Consider the following 19,586-nt stretch of genomic DNA (forward strand, 5'->3'; position numbering starts at 1 on the left):
CAATCCTTTTATAGCGAAGTCGATAGTTACCCTACCATCATTATGGCACTGAGAGAGAGGTGACACTATACCAAGCTTTCAAAGGTGGGCGCTAATTTCTCGCGGTTGCTGTCATTCATTGTTTTATTCTATGCCATCAAAAGGAGGGCTATGTCAGCTTAGAATATTTCAGTTCATGGGGTAGGTTCTTCTTATCAGCATAAGCTGACTTTTGACTTCATTAATTTGTCCACGAAAATTTTGTAGACGATATGAATTACGCGGAAAACTCTGGGCTCCATCCACATCAATGAGTAGGCGACGCCTTGATGTTAGTGCTGTTTTCTCAGCTATTGGACTTTGCGTTGAGAGGAAAACATCACCATGCACTTGGTCCCCTAGGTAATAGCTCTTATCGTCATTGCAGACCTTGTTGATGTATGTTCTTTATTTATTTTGCAACATGTGTTGTTGGTTTTTATACCAGGTCGTCAGGGTTTTTATTGTGTGTGTGTGTGTGTGTGTGTGTGTGAGTAATCTTTCAAGCTCATTCTCTTATTGTCGTTATATATTTGTTTTAATGTAAATATATATTTTATGAAATAAATATGAATAGAATAATGGTAATTACAACTAGCGTGACGTACGTTTGCGCACATGGTTTTGTGAAACATTCTCCAAGAAAAACAGAATGTCGGGCAGGGTGGATTGCTTTACAAAGCAATTAGATAATAGAGCGAGTTTTTAAAGAAATATTGCCCAACTTGCTTTTTGTTACGTCATCAGCTTCCGGCTGCGTGGTGTCTTGCCCGAGCACAGCACGCTTTTTTTATACAAACCTCAATTTTTGTCTCAGCCAAGGGAGGAGCCGGGCATTCACACGTACCGAGATTGCTTAATTTGAAACAATTTTTGTAATTGAGCAAACGCAAATCAATTTTCTAGTTAGGCAATAACCCTTTGCAGTGTTAATGGAAACTGGAATCGCGGAGGGAGATTTGAAACTTAATTACAATTATATTGTTTCAAATCACGGTCCGGAGGTGTTTTTCAATTAAGTTTCGCCAGAATTAAACAACGAAACGTGATTGACCTCCAATTAAGTTTTGGGGGACGGAGCTCACGTGACTCTTCGACTATTTCCGGAGAAAACCCGCGCTACTACACAGGTTACAAGAGTGATTGACGGGAACTTGGAAAGAAGCCACACCTTCACTCCTCGCTGAGCTCAAACTCAAATCCGCAGAATCCGCGAAGCTCCTTCATGGGTGTGAATGGACGGTGGTTTGAAACTTAATTGCAAACATGTTGGTAATTTAGTTTGTAATTGAGCAACTCGGTACGGGTCGTGTAAAAAAAGCCCGAGGTGATTGTTTTCATAACCATACCGTTTGTTTGTTTGTTTGTTTCTTTGTTTCTTTGTCCGTGTGCAAAAAAAAAAAAAAAAAAAAAAAAAAACCAAAAGAAAATAAACTCAAAAAGTAGTGAACGGATTTGGATAAAACTTACAGGGAACGTTAAGAGTGACACAAGTATCAGATGATTAATTTATTATTATTATTATTATTATTTTAGTGATCCGGGAATTTTGTGGATTTTATGAAGGATTTTCGATATTTTAGCAGGTAGTGTCAATGAAAAGGCTTCTATATTGGGAAATCGGGCCCCTTTCTTCTTCTTCTTCTTCTTCTTCTTCTTCTGATTAAGTCTGTCTCCTTCAAAAGGCTGCAGATTCTGGCAGACTGTGCTATCTACATTATAATACAGTTTATTTACAGATATTTACAAGCACATAACAAACTAGCCACTGTGATCAACCGTTAGTCGGTTACGGAATGACCCCACAGATGGTGCTGAAACAATTTCTTAAGGATCATCCCGTAATCCCATGCCCGTAATTTTGAAAAGAAAAGGTGATGGATACAGAGTGGGTAGTGAGATTACAACCCCCTCCATACACCCCCCCCCCCCCTCGCTTTTATATCATAGAAGGTTTAGTATGGTCTCTTTGCAAAGTGATTTTTTTTAAATTCTTTTTCGAATTTCGTTCAATTTCATATTACAAAATTCACTTTCACAGAAACAAAAACAAAACATTATGCAAAGACAAACTGCATTATACACAACATTGTACAAAATAATGTCAATGTTACACTATATAAAGACAAAATACAGTGACACAAACATTGTGCAAAATAATGTCAAACTTTAATACATTGTAACTCTTTTAACTAAAGAACGAAATTCCCTTTTTGTTTTTTAAACACATATTCTCGCAAAATGCCCGCAAAACGGGGACATGATAGATAGATTGCTCAAAACAAACGGGGTATATTCTGTTACTTCTCAAAAGAGAAACAAAATCGAGGCCATTTGCGAGAAACACACACACAAATGCCACAAACACACACACACACACACACACACACACACACACACACACACACACAATTTTCAGCGTGTCAATTCCTTTCTCCCGCATCAGCAAACGTCAATCGCCTGTTATCCTAATTGCGATCCTGAATCCTGACAATACAGAGCTATGCATGGAAATCATAAACAAATTGGTGGTAACTTTCTACATAGTTATTGCAGCACATACATTAAGCATCCTCGGAAGTGCGACACCTATGTTTCCACGTCATTCCCTGTTAGTACAAAGGGAATTGTCTACAGGGTACGCCACTGAAGTGCATGCTTTGATGAACACTTGAACAGTGCAATAAAATGGATCTTGCGTACATAATTTTGGCCCTTTCGTCATGTTCGTTAACACGAAATGATCTGTGCCCATTGTGGGGTAATTCAATGTGTGTGTGTGTGTATGTGTGTGTGTGTGTGTGTGTGTGTGTGTGTGTGTGTGTGTGTGTGCGTGTGTGTGTGTGTGTGTATGTGTGGTTGTATGTATGTGTGTGGCACGGGGTTGTTCATTGTTGGCGAGCCTAAGCAGATCACAAGGACTTACAGGGAATTTGGGAGTCAGATATTTTTGCATGATCATGAAACGTCATTAGCGTCGAATATGAAACCACAAAAAATTCAGCGTAGGGCCTCGGAATCCACGATTGGTCAATGGAGTTCTACGTCTCACGCATGCGCAGTTAATCTCTCTCTCTCTCTCTCTTTCTCTCTCTCTCTCTCTATTTTTTTTTCTTTTTCGTACGTTGCTCTGGCATCAGATGAGAGGGTATATAAATAATACCCAAGAACGGATACCAGTATCATACGAAAGGGAGATACAGCGTGAATCACGAGGTTTGGCTTTCAGAAGTGGGCGACAAGAAGAGAAACTGATTTGGCGACGACACGCGAATGCGTTTTGCCATTTTTGTATCTTCTAGGGGAAAAGACAGTGAGAAGGACGCACCTACATTCTGCATCTTTTCAAGATGACAACGAGGTAAGAATTCGTCCTTTCTGATACATTATATTTACGCAAAAGGCATCCATCTTACTTTCACGTTGTTATGATGTCCTAATTGAATTCGGTGTTATGAAAATAGATGCATTTCCTATCTGCGAATTGACAACTTGACCCATACAACTCGACGGAGCAAATTTCATCTTATAGAATACTTTGTTATGTAATGTGTTTTTTGACATATCTCGAATGCCTTACGCTTTGACCTTGCTCCTGATTTCATTTCGAGCGAGTGGATATCAATCCCACCTTTACAAAATACCATCCAATATTAACTAAATTTCAGGGTGGGAGTATATACTCTAATAGAAATGAGCCGTGAACCTCTTTAAGAACAGCTTTTAGTATCTGGCGTACCATGGCAATCAGCTACTGACGTTAAGGCTACATTTATTGGTAAATGATATACCTTTCAACAGTTAGTGGAATATACTGTAAGAAAAAAGGAACACCAGCGGACGTCGTATGACTGACTTCGTTTCTCAATGATGTCGAAGAATGTTCATTTCTGAATAATATCGGCAGCACCCGGTGAGCATGAACTTTGCAATACTGATTCCCAACACCACCTTCGATAGAAATAATTATTGATAATCATGACTTCATCACGCAAGTAAAATCCTCACCTGACTGGTCAAAAAAAAAAAAAAACATGTAACTTAGAGTTTTCAATATTGTCACATTAAAATCACGTGATTGTTACATCTATACCATCGATGATACTTCTCCCCTTACTCTTGTTACTGGCTTTGATAATTTGACAGCCGAGACACATCCTGTAGTCACAGGATAACAGGCATTGTCAAGTCAGTTTCATTCGGCATCTTCTAAAGCTCATACTTTACACATCTTCTCTTCTTCCTCCTCCCCCTCATACTCCTTCTAATTCTTCTTCTTGTTTTTGTTTTTGTTCTTGTTCTTCTTCTTTTTCATCTTTCCCCTGCTTTGAAGTTTCCTGCCATATCTTCATCCGTATCAATTTTCATTTCGCCGTGACACTGGAATTAGCGAGAAATAAGTGTTCATATCGTTCATAATTTGATACAGTAAGAGGAGACTTCGATATTTTCCGTCTGCGCGAACATCTGATCAGACTTCTTATGTTTTTGTCTTGTTTTGCTTTTGTTTTGTGTTTTGCTTTTTTGTGTTTTTTTTCTTTTTTTTTTGTTTTTTTTTTTTTTTTGTTTTTTTTGATGTGCAGGGAAAGGTAGCAGAGACTTTTTGACGCCTAAATCCATAACCGGAACTAAGATTACAACAGCTACAGGGTTGTTGTTTCAGTAGTTTTGTTTTGGTTTGTTTCTTGTCTGAAATTTTTAGGCGCATAATGTTTGCACCGCGATTAAAAAAAAAAAAATCGTTCATCTTCATTCTGTTCATGCGATGTTATGGACACGCGATGGAGGATTACAGTCTGATTTCTTGTATTATGTGGGAGGAGAAATTACTAGCGCGAAAGGAATGAACGCTGGATGGAAGGAAACGCAAGACTGCAATATCAATGGGCTATGAATCGCGAATTTTCGTATAAGCTTAACCATCGTTGGCAGATGGGACGTTTGTTGCCATCTTAAGATTTTATCGGTACTTTTTTTTCTCACTATAATCACTATCGCCCTCGGGAGCCATCCATCTCTAACAGCGATCAGGAATGTCAATGCGAATTTTAATTGAAAAGTGTTCTCAATGTGGCTAAAGTAATTCTTTCCCGAAGACAAGGAAAATCACACACACACACACACACACACACACACACACACAAAATGAGACTATGCTCGTGTGTTGTTGTTGGTTTTTTGTGTGTCTTTTTATGACTGTTCGCTCAAGCACAGACACGCACTCCCACACAATCGAACAAATCGCCGTGTTTTTACTTGGATTTTTAATAGTCGAGATGCAAAATTGGTATCATTAAGTCGTCTCGGATGGGCGAGTTGATGGTCATCATTCGTCCCAACACATTTTATGTATTTGGGCAGAAAGCACTGATTCGAGAGAATCGCGAGGAATTATTGTATATTTCATGTTCATTTTATCAAGAGGCAGAAATCATTAATTTGGAAACATAAAAAGGAAATACTGTCATGACTGTTCAACAATTAAAAATATTTCCCGTTAGTTGTAATAACAATCATTGAGGATTAAAGTATTTTTTTTTCCCGAGGAGTCTTGTTTTCTGATAGTTGCTATCTCACAAAGTCCGTGGCTCTTTATCACCCTAAATAACAAATCTATCCATTCTATGTTGTTGTTGTTGGGTTTTATTCTTTTGTTTTCACGTTGGTTATCTCGGACGTCGTGCGTATTATTCCATCTTCTTGGAGCTGTGTGTGCTGAGGAGAAGTCTGATATACTCGTGAACCCGTCCTTCTCCCCTTATAGATCACGTACAGTGCTACCTCACACAAACAAACAATGTCTCTTGAAACTCCTGTGCCAGTTACTAATGTGACGTTTTAGAACTCACTCCGAGAGGTCATCACACTTTTGCAAAACTCGACGTGGCCCATATAATAGTACATATTTCTCTCTCTCTCTCTCTCTCTCTCTCTCTCTCTCTCTCTCTCTGTCTTTCTTTCTCATTAAACAAAATGATAACTTAACATGAGATAAGTTGCGGGGGAAAGTATCGACACAGAAAGAAAACGAAATTAGTGTTAATTGCGCCAAAGAAAATTGATATTCAGAATGAAGCACCCTAAACAGCTTCTAAATAGACATATCAATAATCATCATGATTTCTGTATTATCCTTTCAAAGATAGACAGGAAAAAAATCAGTATATAGTTATTATCATTTCTCGTAGCATGCACAAGAGAAAGTCCAGTGATCTTTCGCTGTAGTTTGAATATTATATTAAATGTTGTTTGTTACCTTGTCATTCTAAAGTTGGTTTGTTATTCAGAAGCATGATATCCCACAAACTTTAGTGGAACCCCGCGTAATTACAATAGAAACAACTGCCTTATCTATAGAACATTAACAACAGTGCCTTTGCATGGATGTTTAGTAAAGCTTCTCCCTTATCACTTCTGTGTCAGAAAGAAGACAGCAAAATCATTCCGTTAGCGGAATGGCAACCGTTGAGGTCAATTTGGCGAACAAGGTGAAGTGTGTGGGTCAATGTATACGGTTTCTTCAAGTGTATGGTTGGTCATTGTACGATTTCTCTGTGTACGCCGTTGCTAAGGAACATCAGTTTCTTACACGTATGGATACACGTGAACTTTAAAAGGGAGAGAGAGAGAAAGACATAGAAAGCGACGTTGATATCACCGTTGAGGTTGATATATTTGTCCACATTTCATGCATGTTGTCAACATTACTGCTTGCCGCTAGATTATACACGGATAGAGACATGATATGAATTGGTTTCTGTGCAATTGTTACGTAATCACAGTGAATCGATTATACATTTCAGCTTCTTTCTTCTTTTTTTTTTTTTGGGGGGGGGGGGGGGTCAGTACAGCTTGTTATCAATTGTGACACTGCACCTCAAAACAAACAAAAAGTCGCCAGACATGAATTTTTAGTTAAGACCATATTCTGAAAGAACAGACTTTAAGCTTTAAAATGATGTATAACTCAAATCAAATGGACTCTCCTAACCTATCTAAATATTGGAAAGAAAGCACAAACTCAGGAAAAGTGTGAACTGAGAAAAGAGGCTCTGAAGTACAGTGTCTATTCAAGCGCGTAATCTTTACCAAACCGTGCTGGCTGTGCGATGAATGGGACAAAAACAGGAAGTAAACCACCAGAGTGACAACAATGAAGGGATTATCAGATTAAACTGAAATCTAGCATGCCTCATTAACACATTCTGTCCATTATTAATGCCAACTTTCAAAGCAGTAGCACTATCCTTTCAAAAGTTATTAGAGTTGAAAGTGAAGAAGGCGGACAAAGTTTTCCAGAAATGAAAAAGGGATTCTAAAGAAACACCTAATCACACTCTTCTACCAAAAATGCTCGATATAAACTGCTAAAAAAACACACTTTCCTGCTCGTTTTATGATACCAAATTTTAGCGTAATGTAAAAGAAGACCCGCTCTTTCAGAAAATATGAAAAAGTCAAGTTCGGCTAGGTTGACCCATTTCATTTATTTTCAGTCCTCACGCAAAATCAGTGTGTGCGACTTTATGTTCGTTTTGAGGTGCACGGTCACAATTATAAAGTTATGCAGGATGTGGCTTTGGTTAAGTGTCTGGGCATATTTATTATTTGAGTTTTTTCTGTATAGGCCTACATAGAGCAGCAAATTATTGAGGAAATGAGGAACACTGGCAATGGACCTTTTGTTTCTTCAAAAGAATACCACTGAGTGTGAGTGATGGGGAAAAGAAGCGAAAACATTCGAAGTTAGTCGGAAGTGGGCAGGCCTAGAATTCTGCAGACTTGTTCTTTCAGACGCGCTTTTCCTCAAAGTGATATCAAAGCAGACATCTATGGTAAGACTTGAATAACAACATCTTAATCTGTAAGAAGTCGATGGCAGTTTATCATTCTATAAATCTTAAATTTGTCCTCGAAATATTATGATAATGGTTGTAACGGTTATGGGGTTATTTACACAGGGTATAACCTCTTATGGCTTAGCACTGCTCTACCCGACGACCCCGACACCATCCATTACCCCAGCATTACCGGGCACCCAGTTTACACCTGACTCGAGAGAGACATCTTGTCCAAGAACGTAATCACTCCGTAGGACTCGAACTCTGGACCTCCTTTTTTTTAAAGTGAAGAATTATATCCACAATTACACAGTATCCTAATCGAAAGAAAAAGCATGCATAGATTCTGCACAGGTGAACTTGTTATGCAAGTGGTATCGTAACAAAATTACGCTTACTGAAATGTGTTAGGCTCCTATGTCATTAACACTGTTCAATGTAATTTGTATTTAATAGATTTTTCAGAGTATTGGTTTCTCTACTCAATTAACCACAATAAATTCCACAAATCTATACGTGGAGCTGTCGATTCACATGATTTGAGATTATGAAACTCGTCTGGAATGCCCCTTTAAGGCCCGTGGAGACGGATGATCAGATTTCGTGGTTATCTCTGTGCATGTCGAATAACGATTTTAGCCGTAAAGCTAGCGATGACTTACGCCATCTTATGCGGTCATGAATTTCCTGACGAAATACCCTTACAAAAGAAAAAAAAAAACCGAAATCATTCGGACGCGTACCTCCGACACTATGTGTGTTTTTTATCCATGATATTAACATCATTACTTTTTTTAAAACAATCTGCTTTACCTTTTGAATATTTCTGCTTTAAGGTTTGACGGTTTTGGCATTTAAAATTGGGGCCCTGAAATGAGCTTAAAAACAAAACAATCAAGCGCTGTAAAACACTGCGAAGTACAGTGTAATTGGAAACTAACAAGGAACGTTTGAGGAGTCCTGCGCTTTTGAATGAAACTGCGATATTATTGCAATACAGGATTTAAACACTTAAAAAAAATAACTAGAGTGAAACATGAAGCGTGTTTAATTTGTACTTTCTCAAACTCTCTCTTTTAATGCCTTTATCATAAGATTTGTCTTTGTTATGGCTCGATATATCGCACGAAGGGTAATGAATGCCAAACGTTTTGTGTTTGCAAGGCAATGACTTTAAAGAAAGTCATCTGATAGCAGAACACTTCATTTCGTAATCTGAGGGCGCTATAGCGTTGTTAAAGTGATAACAAAAAGGGCAATGACATTGTGCACTTACTGATCAGTGCACACCGAGTGTGGTCGTCGTGGTGAGGTCAAAACAGTAATTCCAATTGCTAAGGGGAGACGCGGAACGGAAAAAACAAAATATGTCATATGTCATCCCATCCCATGAATTATTTGTGACTGTCTGGGGTCATCTGCAGAGTCTTGTCTTCGAACAAGTCGTTTTCATGTGAGAAGATGTCAATCATCACAACGAGAGACTGGGCAGCATTACGCTAACACTGGTGCAGTGAACATCAAACGAATTTGGTTTTATCCAAGTGTTCGTTTTGATGAGCGTTAATATGGTGCTATGAATGTTAAAGTTGTATTCCAACCTCACCCCCGGATGCTCAACATCCTGCGATGATGTTTGGAATAGATCAGACTAGCATTTGATGTTTTTTGAAAGCGTCGGAACATTTCCATCTATTTTTTTCCATCTGGTTGGACTACACTTGCCACCACTGATACATGTTCGTAAGGTTCAAGTCGAATATATACCAGTCCTATCAAAAAGCTCAGAATCATGTTAGGCCTTAATTTGCTAATGTCTGTCTGAAGTCTGGTGCTAGAAAACGATTACCATTTGCACGGACATGTCGTTGTATCACCGTATCTTTACAGCACCTGCTGAATACGAACAATTGCCATTGGCGACGCCAGACGAAAATTAATGAGATTTGACTGTATTAGTTTGAACGTGGTTTGTATTGTAAGCCCTTGTATAATGTGCAATGACGTACAGTGTGTGCAGCATGTTAATGAGCAAATATGCCCCCTCATAGCTGAGCCACTTGCAAGAGATTCCCTAAAGACTGTTTACGAACGCTGCTGGCGATATTCGACGAGGTGCTATGAAAATGCAACATTGCTTTCAATCAAAGCTGCGTGCCACCCATTTACCATTTACGCCCAATGAGTAATTCATTGCAGTGCGATGTAAGTTGAAGAAAGCGGGGGTCATTGATTTAGAGCATTAAGAAGGCGACGTAACATTATCCTCACTCTTTCACTCTTTTACTGTCCTCTCAGCCACCTATGTGATTTGAAACCCACTCCTCCGCAACACTAATTGCATTAGCGAGTAATTGAGTAACGCAGAGCCGCCAAACATAGACTGACTTTCGGAAAGCGCTGCAGTGCATTATCCTCGAGCAATCAATAAATATGATTTTTTTTTTCTAGAAAGACCAACACACGTATACATCCGTCGCACACAAAGACAACAGTAAAACAGACAAAATTGATTACACTGAAATATAAATCAAACCGCCATTTTAAAGAAATCCCTTTTAAATTGCTTTTAAGTCCTGAAATTCGTCACATCCCGGGGGACAACGGATTTTACACGCGCTCCGAATCAATCTGCTTCTCATAATAATGCTAGCAATTATTAAAGCAACTATAGTGGAATGGAGGTGTTGGTAGTTGAGATTAGGCTTCGACAGGGGGACAAATACGTATCCAAGTGTAAAATCCGTTGCTTTTCCAGGACACGTGTTTAATTTATTGGGGGGGGGGGGTTGCTTGCTTTTCTTCTAGTAAGAACGAAAAGCATGCAGAGATGTAGACAAAGAGAGAAAGGATAATTATCCATCAAAAGAAAAGGGACTGTGAAGATAAAACGTACGAAACTTTGCTGAAATAAGGAAAGTCTGGGGAGGTAATGGGAGTGAAAGAATCAACCTTCAAGAGAACACATCTCGTTCTCGAAACATGAATATGTAGGCAGACACGAGAAATATATCATGTCTTAGGAAAAGTGTTGTTCGCAGTTAGTCACGCTGCATAATCTATGTATTTCCGACAGAGTTGGGTTTTTTTATGATGTCTTTTGTATTTCCCTGTCCACGTGACTTATGATTCGATGATTACATCCCAGTCCTCTGTGGGAATCTCCTCATGGGGACCCAGGGTGGTGGGGCAGCACATCAGGCAGATACACAGCCCTTGATACAGGTCGCATATTGGTGTGAGTTAAGAGGGTTTGGGAGTTGCTTCGCGGGAGGAATAATGTTTTCCCAACATTCATAGTTCTGGCATGGAGCATACATTTAAAACTTGCAGAAGATCATTTCGCCTTCACCGTGATCGAGGAAGATGAATTATGGGAGACAGCAAGGTGAAGCAGATATTAATCAAGGCAACAGCTACGGACAGGAAGGGTGCAGGTTGCTTTATTCGAAACAGGAGGGCTTGCTCGGAAATCCCGTGTCACATGTTCAGATCCTCCCGATGGGAAATCAAACGCTCGGGATACGTTTCGCAATCAACCGAAATCGAAGTCATGCATGTGATGGCGAAACACAAGTCATGGCGAAACACTGATTGAACACACACACACACACACGAAGAATATAGACTAAAATAGAGAGAAGAAGCAGATGAGGAAAATGTTTTTCTGTTTTTATAGTACATGTAGATTGTCGGTACAGAAAATATGCACATGTGAGAAAAGTATGAAGGAAAATGATGGCTGTGGTTTGCCCATTACACTCCTCGAAGGAAACATAGTATAGTAATTAGGTTATAGATGGTAGAAATAGTTTTTTTGTTTGTTTGTTGTTGCTGTTTTTGTCCCAGCAGTGAGCTTTAACTTGATATTATCATCCATACGACTTTCAAACTAAATGGGGGAAATGTCTCTGGTTGTGAAACAAAAAAGAAACCATCAAACATGCACACGCATACCTAAATATAAAACCACTATGTCTACACAGGAGAGAGAGAGAGAGAGACACACACACACACACAAACACACACACAGTTATTAGGATTTTATACAAGAATGTTGTGTTTAAGACTGACATGAGCAATCGTGTTAAATATGATTATGTTTCATATTTGTTTGCCATTTTTGTCATACCGAGCCTGAATCACTTTTCAGTTAGGATGGTCAGCTGATGGTTCCATAAAGCTTGATGCCAATTTTCCCAGACACATCAGAATGATTTTGACTTTAATAGCCAGACAAAATCCACAATAGTATCGTCAGCCCCCAACCACTGGTAACCATTTTTAGATTGACCCAATATCAACACGCTGATTCAAAGACGTGAGACGATCTTATTGTGTTGCCAATTTGCAGTGCATGATCTGAATCTGTCATAAAAGAATGATTCATCAAAGAGTCGATGATAGTAGCCAAGAGCACATAACTGATTAATCTCCCTCTGTGCAAAAATCGTGGAGTTAAGATGAATCTTGTCTTCAAAGGCTCCAGGTGTGAGATGTCTTTAGCCAGGTGAAAGCATTTGCATTAACACGTTTAACTGAGGACATTTGTTACGTGACATATTTTTTTTCCCGGTAAATCTTAAATCTTTCTTGTCGTGACCAAGAAGAGCAAGTAATAATCTAGCTACTATAAATCCGGTTGGAATTTTTCAACCAATCCGAATGGCTTATTTAGTGAAGCAAAGAACACTAACAATCTTAGATGGGAAATACAATTCCTCAATCAGTCGCATTCATCATCTCAAAGTCTTTGATCCTAGACTCGTAAATACCCTCGGTCAGAGTTAGTCACAGTAATCTTGGTTCATAAACTGCAAAGTATGCAACCTGATGATAAAGTATACTAGTTGTAATGCTGCATATAAAACATTATGTGATCATTCTTACATCGGGTTATTCATCTTCAGCTCAAAGGCTTGGATTCAGCTCAAAATTTGATAGCGATAATTGGCAGAGAAGTCTGCTTTTAAAGTGCGATGATTCATCTCAATCACATTGAAAAATGGGAAATACTAATCCACTTGTTTGTCGCTGTTATCCCAGCCATTAATAGTGTTTGTGACCCGCTTTCATCTCACCAGTAGTCTGTTCGTTGAAGTTGTTGACGTGATGAAGGGAATCCCCCCCCCCCCACTCCATCCACAAAAAACAATCGCAAGGATTAGGTTGGCACGAAAAGTATAAAGGTGTCCTTTCCAACATAATGAAGTATAGATGATACTTTTACCATTACTATATTCACGTATACTAGCCCTCGCACGTATACCGTAGTCTTCAGCTGCGAGAGCGGTTTTGGTTATGATGATATTTAAAGCCCCATGGTAACATCTTTGAATTCGACAAAATGACTTGCAACACCTGTCCCGGATTGTTGAAAAGAGGCTATTGAATCGGGGGGGGGGGGGGGGGTAGAATACGAAAATATTTTTGGTTTGATTTAAGCATATACGGAGCGTTGACGATGTACAGTATTAGCAAGCAAAGTACGAGCAGTGTAATTCCGCAGGTGGCGAACTGTGACGATGGCAGTTAGGGGAACTCGTTCTTTTCAATCTGCTGTAGGCATCGCACATCGCCATACAGGACGTTCAAGCGCGCCATAGATTTTCTTAAATCCAACTGTCATGCAAAGGCCCAAGCATCGTCAATAACTATAATCATCAGTCCATACTACTCTGATGTTTCGTTTATCAATCTATTTGTTGTTTTTTATGTTCATTTTGTTTCTTTGTGATTATCATCTGCCCCACTATGATGACATAATTTTTGAATACTACTTATGTAATTCGATTCGCATATACTCCTGCACCTCGGAGACCAGAAAGGGTTTCCAGAGCAATCTATGTAACCATTGGCCTCTCTTTACTTTCTGTACTTACAGTTTATAAAACAAAGGAAAACCCTGGAAAACTTTATTTAGGAAAGGAATCAATGACACGACATCATTCTAATTGATGAATTGCAAGAACGTTTTCTCCTTTGTAGATGAGAAGTTTGAAATCATATCAAGCAGTATCTTTATATATATAAATATTGACATTAACTAATTAACCGTAGCGGTATTATCATTCTAAAAACTGATTACAATGAAAGTTGTAAACAAAAAAATACGGACTTTTAGACATTTTAACTAACAGTTGGGATTTTTTTTTTCTTTTGAGATTTGATATAACCCTTTACTTTCAGATTTGATATAGGCCTAGAGTAGAATGGGGGAGTTTAACAAATTCAAAAAAATATACTTTAGCTTGCACGTAAAACGTAAAATATTGTAATTTCATATTTCGATACACCCCCTTTTTCTCCCCGATCAGGAAAGTAAATATATTTGAAGTAACTATTCATTTGATACTCACTGTTTGCTCGACGGATTTTGAAGTACCGAACATAATGGATGATGTTCCTTTTTATAGGGTGCAGTTGACGACGTTCATATCTGGGGGAGATAACTGTTGACCTGGCTAATCTACTGCAGATACATCCCCATATTGCGTTGACTTTGGGCCGAATGCATATAACAAGCAATTACTTCAAGCAAAAGCACAAGCTCATCTAGCAAAAGGTCTAGCTCAAGCAATTGCTTAAATCCATATGCATAACCTTTTGCTTGTGCGTATACCTTATGCTTGTCACGCACAAGCAATTGATTGCGTTTTCAACAAAAGGGACGTCACGCCTGTGCGAACACAAAAACAAAGGCGGGTGTGACAGCATGTATTTGAAAGGGCATGTGTGTGCGGAAAAATTTCCTGACATAGCAAAGGAGCTATGAAATGACACCCATAAATGCACACACTGACGCACACACACATATCTATACACACACCCGTACTGTCTGATTCCCATCACTGCTTATCCCAAGTAGCCCGCATCTGCCAGGTCGCACGTGGAGAGAGGTCTCCTTCCTCTCCACCGGAGTCAGACATCCTACCTGTTTTTCATCACATTTTGCGTGCTAACCACTGGACATTCCCGTTGTTGAAGCGAATAAGTTTCTCACACTACTTATTGGCAATTTCTTGTAGATTTATACCACTCCTGCACAAGTTTGATCTCTCTTTTAGGAATATGAAAATGATACTTAAAAGGGAACATCCCAGTTAAGCAATAGCTCAAGCACATTTTACAGAGCTTGGAAAATCGTAAGCAATTGCTAGCAAGAACAAGCAAAAGATATGTTTTATGCATACGTTTTTAAGCAAATGCTTGGTCTCTAAGCAATTACTTGCGGGCAGCAAGCAATTGCTTGTGCTTGCTAACAAAAGCTTTTGCTCGCAAGCAATTGCTTGTTTTTATGCATACGGATTCAAGTAAAAGGCTAGCACAGGCAATTGCTAGCTTTTATGCATCCGGCCCAGTGACGGGGATGGTGATTCAGATGACAATATGACAGAATGCTGGTATAAGATTTACATCGACTATCTTGTGTTTTGTTTCTCTTGAGGAAAGCTGGTGATATTGAAGAGACTATTGAATATTTTGAATTACTAAATTATCTAATTATCCTGTCTATTTCTTTCCGTCCATTTTCGCCTGAAATCAATTTCTCAATACCAATAACTGCGTATTGATAGCCTTTGTCGTTGGTAATGAAGACCTTTAGACCATTTCGCTTGTTTAGAAAATTCCTAGAGATGATAAGTATCTTTTCCCGAACAAATATTCATTTTCGGGGCCATTTACCATTTTGATCTGCTTTGGCCTTTGATTGCCAAACCCTTTTAAAGGTCAGATTTGTTAATCACCACAGTCCTGTATCAATGCCGCCGGCTACAGTGAATTTTGTTTTTCCCTCAGACTAATTACGTGTGTTGCGGCCTTTATTCTCTTCCCTCATTAAACCATTAAAACAACGTCTTTGAAGTGGAAAAGGCATTTCTTTCAAATTCGGTCAGGCTGATTTCACAGCAATTAGTGTAATCCACCGTAATCTGGTGCCCACTTCACAAATATTGTTTTTCGTACATCGTTTTGTTATTATTTTGTTTGTTGTTTGTCTACTTCATACTATGTTTATTTCTTTTACTTTCCGGATGGATTTGTTCGTCACAAAATGCCCAAAACAACGTGATTTCCGTTTCGCATACACTAAAGGAAATGATAAATAGATGTCTCGATTTTTTTATGCATCTAGCTTTTCCCTCCTTTTTTAGGTCTTTTATTTTCTTTTTTTAATGTATATATCGTCTCACAGACGAAGGGCAGATTTGGGAATGTTGTGATGCACAGCTACAGGTTACCAGGATGGGGGAAATCTTCTCGGTTGGTAAGATCAAGCAAGTCGTTTTCGTTTAAGGGACTCAAAATCGGGGATGTATACCTGTCGCCAAACAGCAAGCATTATGGAAAGAGAGATGTTTTGATTTATATCCATCGAACTCCACGCCCATTTCAAAAGTAACAGGTTTATTTCATTTGGTTCTAAACTTGACAGGTATGATGTCAAAACCTCGCCAATGTCTCGCGGATTATGGAATGCGGAGTCCCTCTTTATGATTCAAAGGGAGGGGGATGGGATGAGGGTTACTTCTAGTTCCCTTGCGTAACGTTACGTGTACGCTTCCTCGTTCCAACACTATACTGGAGCGAAATGAGCACTTGATGTGATTAAATGCATATTGTCGGTAGCAAAAGCTTGCTGTGGGATCATATTTCTATTTTGTTTATGTTTTTGCCCCTTTTTTCGGAATAGATATGAATTCTATAGACATGACTGGTTCATATAAGCGAATGAACGACCTGAAATAAATCACAGTTGTACGAATCACAAATCGGCGAAGTTCCATGAAGTATCTTATTCTAATATACGAAAATAGGGAAGCCAAACTGCAGCTCTGTTAGATAACGTCAGTCCCGTGCTTTCCTTGGAGAGCAAACTATTCACTGAAGACGAAACCGCTTCCTTCCTATCTCCGGGGAAGGTGATACATTAAAAGGTAGCGAACGACAAAGAAACAAATATGTAAACACACATAACCACACAAACACAAATCCAAAGTGAAACACCTCGCGGAAATGAATGCACATTCTTCTTCAGTATCAAACCATACCTGTACAGCTTTTCCCTTTTTCTTCCTTTCTTTCTTTCTTATTGGTTTTATTAGTCTATATATATATATATATATATATATATATATCTATATATATATATATATATAATTATATTTATCTATCCATCTATCTATTACCATCTACCTATTTATATCTATCTATCTATCTGTCAATATATCTATCGATCAACTCGTGATTATCTATTTTCCCTCTATTTCATTTTCTTTTATTCTTCTCTGTCACGTCCTTATGGTTATTCCTCGCCATAATATCATTCCCTCCTCTTTCTTCCTTGTTATCTCCATGTTTTCTTTCCTTTTCCTTCTCATTTCCCTAATCATTCCCCTAATCATTCTTATTCCATGTCCATACTACTACATTTGTTACGTCTGCTCCCCCCCCCCCACCGTTATCTTTCTGTTGCGTTTATTCCCACGAAACCTCTTTGATACACTCATAACATGTTATGTCACAAATGCCATCAAGAACTGCTACGAACGCCGTACGAATGATATTTAGACAATTTCGTACGATCTTCTTAAGAAGACTGTACGAAACCAGCGTTCGTGGACCGTTGGTAGACCGTTCGTTAGTTCGTATAAAAGCTGGTCGATGGTCTTGTCCAAGATTTTTTTTTTTAACTTCGTACCAAACCCTCTCTTCGTAAGGTGGCCGTACGAACGTAGTACAAACATCGTAAGAACTACGCAAGATTTTGTAGGGTCCCCAGAGACAATGCTAAAAGCCTTAAATTCTTACGATGATTGTAAGAACGCCTGAAGTCGTTCGTAGAGGGCTCTTACGTCTTTCGTGAGAATGCCTTACGAACGGAGATTCGCATCGCGTTCTTACGAACAACTCTTCGAGTTTGTAAGGCGTTCGTAAGGAACTCGTAAGGCGTAGGTACACAATTTGTGCAACTGTCGAGTTTTAGGGGGTATAAATCCAAACGCGAGAAGTTGACATCCTCATTCTGTTCTAGCTAGCTGTTCGACCAGAAAGCATCTCTGTTAAAAGGGAAGGCAATCAAAGGGAAGAGGGAGAAGGGGAAGAAAAGAAAGGAGGGAGATGAAGAAGACGGAATGATAGAGGGTAAAGCTACTTGCAGAGATGCAGCTGCAGTTGCATAATAGTCTCCTTGGCACTACTGCCATTTTGAAGTATAAAACTTTCATCTGTTACAGAATTTTCGACAGGACACGGCAGCGTCTTTTTAACAACCCGACAAAATATAGAAATATAAAAAATCGTAAAATCTTCTTACAAAGGACTTGAGAGTGTCGTGAGTTGCACGTAATACCATCTTACGACAAAAAGAAATCGTAAGATGGCCGTAAGTCTGACGAAAGAATTACTCAAGGCATTCTTACAAAAAAAAAACGTACGAATTCTGGGGCCATATAACTAAAATCATTTCGTTTCTGTAAAAGGTCTTAAGCTGTTCTTGCGAATTAAACAGCGTTCGTACGAAATTCGTAAGAAGGCCCGAAGAATCTGTGCCCCATCTACGAATCTCTACGAACTCCAGAATTCGTACGAACAGTGACATTCGTCAAGTGTTCGTTCGAACGTACGAACCTTTGTGACCGTAGCTTAAGTCATCGAGGAAAGCAACTCAACTCCGCCTTTACTATATCTTGTCTGTCCTTCGAAATCACTAAAATATCATTTAGGCCTACACTTTAACAATAAATACGAATATAAAAGAGAAAATTTGAAGGATTTGAATCTTCAGATTTGAACTTTATGCGAAGAGTCGAAAATCTAGAAGCGGGATAAGAGAACGGAGAAGTATTAACTCACGATTATTCATTTGATCGTACAAAAAGTCAAAATTTTAGAAGCAAGAGAGGGGGAGGGAGCAGCATCAACACAAGATTATTTCAGAGAAACTTTAGTTCAAAATCATTTCACTGGGACATCGGTTAGATTAAACTCCAATACAGGCCTGCAGTAATTGATACCACAGCTCGGCCAAAATGTATTCAGCTCCCAAAATATCAGACGACGTATTGATGAACGAAAAATGCGTTGAAATCACCTATTATTGGTCAGTCTCTGTTATTGCCTGACGCGTTCCGTGCTCGCAAATTTGTCGGCACTAATTTCATCAAATCCAAGAAACTCAACAGAAGTCCGGATGGACAGAATGTGAGTATTTGTCATACCACAATGACCAAAAAGAAAAAAAAAAGAGGAAAGAAATATTACGTAGAATACTGTCTCGGTTCATGGTACATCGGGAATAGTATGCAATCGACACTATGTAACGTTTACACAATATAGCGAAACCCTATCAGTTATTCAATACACCGCGATAGCTTCACAGGTATTTCTTGGAAACGGACGGACAACCCAATGACTTTGTCGCGACAACTCTAGACCCCCAGGGAGCGAGTAGAGGCGGATAATTATCCTTTCAAGCGTGTGACCTCACACCTTATTCGTCCTCGGTGAATGTGTTGCACTTTTCACACTCGAAACTCAACTATTTGCAAAGCAGAGTGGGATGTTCGTACATGGACCCCAACCTACTTCCATCAGTCGATTCTTTGGAAAATTCACGAGATTTTGGGAATACGACGAAAAAGGGACATGAAAACAAATCAAATAGAATGCACATTTTGTTGTTTTTGTGTCAGAATAATGACATGGACCGGAATGTACTTATTG

The 19,586-nt window shown here is 39.0% G+C and overlaps 1 protein-coding gene across 1 annotated transcript in view; it reads left to right on the forward strand.

The window, feature by feature from the left end:
- Nucleotides 1–3,199: 3,199 nt before the first annotated feature.
- LOC139720903 (uncharacterized) overlaps nt 3,200–19,586 on the forward strand; it is a 58,325-nt gene continuing 41,938 nt past the window's right edge. The window contains exon 1 of the mRNA XM_071632230.1: nt 3,200–3,379. Within this exon, the coding sequence (XP_071488331.1) occupies nt 3,369–3,379 (11 nt within the window). The 5' untranslated portion in view covers nt 3,200–3,368. The remainder of the gene's footprint in view (nt 3,380–19,586) is intronic.

The sequence above is a fragment of the Diadema antillarum genome, unplaced genomic scaffold, assembly GCF_040938485.1.
Source record: "Diadema antillarum isolate AM-2024a unplaced genomic scaffold, OU_Dant_1.0 scf00000134, whole genome shotgun sequence".
NCBI classification, from domain to species: domain Eukaryota; kingdom Metazoa; phylum Echinodermata; class Echinoidea; order Diadematoida; family Diadematidae; genus Diadema; species Diadema antillarum.